This window comes from Abrus precatorius, unplaced genomic scaffold (assembly GCF_003935025.1).
Source record: "Abrus precatorius isolate BTA unplaced genomic scaffold, Abrus_2018 Scaffold8, whole genome shotgun sequence".
Taxonomy (NCBI): Eukaryota; Viridiplantae; Streptophyta; class Magnoliopsida; order Fabales; family Fabaceae; genus Abrus; species Abrus precatorius.
This window is the reverse complement of record NW_020874428.1, coordinates 22,802,037-22,806,809: the sequence shown is the minus strand read 5'-3', so window position 1 is coordinate 22,806,809 and position 4,773 is coordinate 22,802,037. Positions and strand designations below refer to the sequence as shown.

Below are 4,773 nucleotides of genomic sequence, written 5' to 3'. Positions count from 1 at the left end.
TCTTACGTAGTTAAACAAAACAGTATGCATATAAACATTATTCTTGAGAATTTTTTATATCGTCATGATTATAGGCAACGGTGAAGGAATGAACAATTTCTCTTAAAAAAGGAAAAAAAATAGTGATACTAAGAAAATAAATGGAGGAAGGGCCTACTACCCATGTTACCAAGTTGACAATAACAAATCAATACAAAATGAAACAAAAGACACGCCGAAGTTATCGCTCACTTTATCATGCAACCACCTTTGTATTTTCCCAATCAACTCTACCACCCTTTTCAACGCCTTAAACAACGGAAATTATATTGTTATTTGCTTTTACGCTTCAAATTTTTCATGATTTGGTCCCTCTCTCTTATCTCTATAAATATCCCTCCAATTAATTTCTAAATGAAGAATAACAAACACTTAATATTCGTTCTTTTCCTCTGAAAGCGAGCCATTCTTCACTTCACATATCTTAGCAATGGCAGCACGATCATACAGCACCATCTTGGCCCTCTCTTTGCTTCTTTTGGTTACATTCTCTAATGTGGCTGAGGTACTTAATAAGAAAATCTCTTGGGCTTTACTCAATCATGCTCGTGCATTTACTCTAAAGTAGAAATATGTAATCTCCAACTGTTCTAACTCGCAAAATTTGTCCATATGAAACTTGAACAGGCTTATGGACGTGGTGGAACACTTCGTCCTTCAGGTATACAATGTCTTGTCATATTTTTGTGCATTAAGATATCCTGAATATATTTAGAGATAAACAACTTAAATATTTATCTATTAAGCTCTTATCAATTAGGCTTAATTATGATGTAAAGTTGAAAACTAAAATCAATAAAATAAACTAAAAACGTTTTATAAACTTTTCATAAAGTCTTTCAAATATCAAATTGGTGTCTTCTATTCTCATTTTTTATTAGAAGTCAACACCATTTTAACATTGTTTGTTGGTAACCTTGTGTGGGTTTTAAGGGGTTTATTAATTTCTTTGGCAAATGCTAATAATGTGAATAATTAAACAGATTGTAAACCAAGGTGTACTTATCGTTGCTCTGCAACTTCACACAAGAAGCCATGCATGTTTTTTTGCCAGAAGTGCTGCGCCACATGCCTGTGTGTTCCTCCTGGCACATATGGTAACAAGCAAGTTTGTCCTTGCTATAACAGCTGGAAGACAAAGGAAGGAGGACCCAAATGCCCTTAAACCTTTTTCCTCATATTTAATAAATTACAGTGTTGTCTTATAATTTTTCAGCAATGCTAGTGTATGGTAGCATGAGGGCACATTTAGTTATGTTCCCTTCAGTCTTCAGAGGGAAAATATATATTTTTAGTAATTTGTATTTTGTGCCCCTGTTATATATACTGGGTTTGATCCTTTTTATGAAACATAAAAAATTAATTTATTAAGATTAAGAAAAAATTAATTATGTATCATAAATTTATAATGTATTTTATAAATATTTATAACATTGAATAGACAAATTGAATACATTATATATTAAATGAAAGAATATACTATTTTTATTTGTAATTATCTGTTTATACCTAATTATGTTGGGTTGATAGTAACTGTATATAAATAGTTGTTAATTTTACATATTATAGAAATATAATTATTGGTAAAGTTTAAAGCTTCACGAAAGTAATATAAAATATTCTTGCATAAGGATTGGAGAAATAAAAATAGAGCAATCATGCATTGACCTAGAGAAAGAATAACTTGATCTTAATTCTCACTGTTAAACTACTGGCTTGCTTGTTTATATTATTATTAAAGGAACTTTTTTTAATTTTAAAAAGTAAACCAATCTAAACGTGCTCTGATACTCAGTTTAATTGTCTATATAATATCAAATTTTGTAAATGTTCATCTTAACGAGTTATAAGGGATTAAGAATGCCCAAATTGATGGACTGGTAGATACGATAAGAATATTATAGGAAAATTGAAGAGGGCATCCAATTCAACTATAATGTGTTACAAAATGGAGCATTTTAAGAGGATGTTATTGTGGCGTAATTTTGATAAACTTATTAACAACTTTATGTGTGTTTGTATTAAAATTTTTTGTAATATATTTTTATATCACATTGATATGACTTTTATGTCAAAATTTATCAATTGTTTAGCCTTGCAATTTTGATGAAAATAAATAATGTCAAAGAAAAATTAATGTGCTTTCTGTCAAATATGTAAAAACCAAACACAATACGCATATAAAGATAAAAATGACAATAATTGTCCTCAAGTGTCAAGTAGGCAAGTGTTTGAAAGTTCATGAATAAAAAACAAGCATATTCTAGACCGTTTATAATGGAGAAGGCTTTCTAAGATATGCTGATTGAAGATGAGCTAAGAGTTTTTTTTTTTATTATTATTATTATAAATTTTATAACAATTCCTTTTTTTTTCCCTCCTTCTCTTTACATGGCATCGTCTATTTAATCACTTCTTTCTCTTTATCTTTTTATTTCTCTAATTCATAAAAAAAAAATATAACAAATTTTATTATAGAAATAACATTTCTTATGAGTTAACTCTAATGGACCACATATGTGACTCACTGCTTGACATGATAAAAGAAAAAGAAAAAAAATTGCTTTAACCAAAAATAGAAACTTCTCTATATAAGTACAATGTTATCCTTACCATTGTGTTGCTCATATTTCAAAAAGCTACTTTCCAGTCTGGTTTTTATGTAAGCTCAAAATTAACTTGCACCAGCTACTGATGTAATCACTTGTTCAATGATATTTTTGAAATAATAATATTTATATTATAAGGTTAACAAAACTTATTAAAATAAGTTAAATATAATTATAAAAATTATAAAATTTTTATAAATTATTTATAGATCCTTTTAAGCATACTCTAAATGTACAAAGATAAAATTCACATCTAAAATACATAGCTACACTAAAGAATCGTCAACAATTCAAAAAGTTCATATGTTCACAACAAAAGAAGATGAAGGAGTAATTACAACTTGCTATAAAAGCATTAGACATTAATTTTTTCAACTTTCGCTCTTTCATTGATCGTAAATACTTTTTTAGAGTATTCACTAAACAAATATTTTTTGACATCCTCGTAAAAATTATGAATACCTTGAGAGATACTCTTTTAAGTTTTATTTTCTTGTTCTAAAACATAGTGGGAGGAAAGCCTAAAGAATCTAAACTTAAATAATGTTTAGGTTATTAAATTTGAAGAAGAATGTGAAAGAAAAAACTTTAAAAGGCGATACTTGTATCTCTAACCATCTCGAGTAAATTTTTTTAATATATATACTAACTTTAGGTTAAATCAATATAAAAATGATTGTATCCTCCCTCTCTTAGTTCATTTACTTGTTTCTGGCCCTTTAACATATGGGATTGAATTGTGATATAGTGATATTGTGAAATTTCACTTAGAAATTTAAATAGCTTAATTATTAAGACAATTTAAGATTCCAACACATTTTTATGATTTTTTTTTACCAAAATTTTAAAAGGTTTCAAAACACAATTCAACCATTTGTTTTTGTTTTTATTTTCCTTTTAGTGTTCAATATATGTTATTACGACTTCATTATATATACTACATCATCATAATTAATAATTAATATCACCTACGAAATATTGCTTTGTTTTTTAATCCCATATCCCAAACTCATATTCAAAATTAACCATTTTTCCTAAATTAAAGATTTTCTTAAACCTGCATTATGTAAATAATTAAATAATTTCAAAAGTGATCCTACTTTTTAATACAATATAAGGCTTCAATTTATTAAAGATAAAAATTTCCACAAGTGCTACTTGAGAAATGATCATTATTATATATCTATTGTATGAGAATCAAATGAAATAAATTGGGGAAGACTAATCACCTTTTAGATTTACATTTTTTTTTTCTTTTATAGTGAGATTTCTCCTTTAACATTTTTGCATAATTAACAAGTGCGAAGAATGAAATGAAAATTGGGAGAAAAATAAAAGTAAAATCTCATAATTTGAAAAGTCTGAAAATAGACAGAAAAAAATAAATTTAATATACAATGCATAGGTTTTAATATAAAATGAAGTGATGAATATTATAAAAAGAGTTAAATCAATAAGCGCTAGAAGGAGGGCTTGAACCTCCGACCTTGTGGTTAACAGCCACACGCTCTAACCAACTGAGCTATTCCAGCTTGATGATGCGTATAAAGCAATATAGTATTTCAATTAAAGTTACATGCATTGAATAAAGCTTTGTGCCTTTTTCTCCATGGACCATGCCATGATCCTTCACACTGAAATCCTCTGCTGCAACATTCAGTCTTTGCCCTCAACAGTACCCACAACTAACCCAGTTGTTTAAGATGTCTACTTTACCATGACAAAGTGACATTGTTATGGCTTTCAAGTCAGGCCTTGACCACCCACCAGTCCCTTGTCACCTGCTTGTCCTCACAGTGCCACTCACAACCTCAGAAGAAGGCCATTTACCCCTCTGCTCTGTTTCTCGTTCAGAAGGAACCCGTGAGGTGTGCCACTCTGCCAACAATATTTATGAATGGAATTTAATATTCATTGGGGTGTGAAATTCACACTAAAATTAATGCCTTTTTAATGGTGTCATAATAAACATACACTAAATACTATTGTTCTGACTAAGCAAACAATATGGAAGTTTCTTAAAACTCTCAATATCCTCATTTGTTACACATTTAGTATGAGCCATATGAAAGAATTACTAATATTTTAAGAAAATATATTAATATATTTTACTCCACTTTTAAAT

General features: G+C 28.6%; 1 protein-coding gene and 1 non-coding gene across 2 annotated transcripts; one reads left to right on the top strand and one right to left on the bottom strand.

The window, feature by feature from the left end:
• The first annotated feature begins 469 nt into the window (after positions 1-469).
• Positions 470-1,204, top strand: LOC113847988 (protein RSI-1). Its single transcript, XM_027477331.1, has 3 exons — positions 470-544; positions 667-700; positions 1,023-1,204. Exons 1-3 carry the CDS (start codon positions 470-472, stop codon positions 1,202-1,204), a joined length of 291 nt encoding a protein of 96 aa, XP_027333132.1.
• Positions 1,205-4,106: 2,902 nt separating this feature from the next.
• On the bottom strand, positions 4,107-4,180 carry TRNAN-GUU. Its single transcript has one exon. It is a non-coding gene; the product is annotated as a tRNA-Asn (tRNA).
• Positions 4,181-4,773: the final 593 nt, after the last annotated feature.

What these genes read in the sequence shown, in the direction of transcription:
- LOC113847988 (XM_027477331.1), top strand. Translation starts at nt 470, where the DNA reads ATGGCAGCACGATCATACAGCACCATCTTGGCCCTCTCTTTGCTTCTT. An exon ending in CATTCTCTAATGTGGCTGAG is followed by an intron (nt 545 to 666) that starts GTACTTAATAAG and finishes AAACTTGAACAG; the next exon opens with GCTTATGGACGTGGTGGAAC. An exon ending in TGGAACACTTCGTCCTTCAG is followed by an intron (nt 701 to 1,022) that starts GTATACAATGTC and finishes ATAATTAAACAG; the next exon opens with ATTGTAAACCAAGGTGTACT.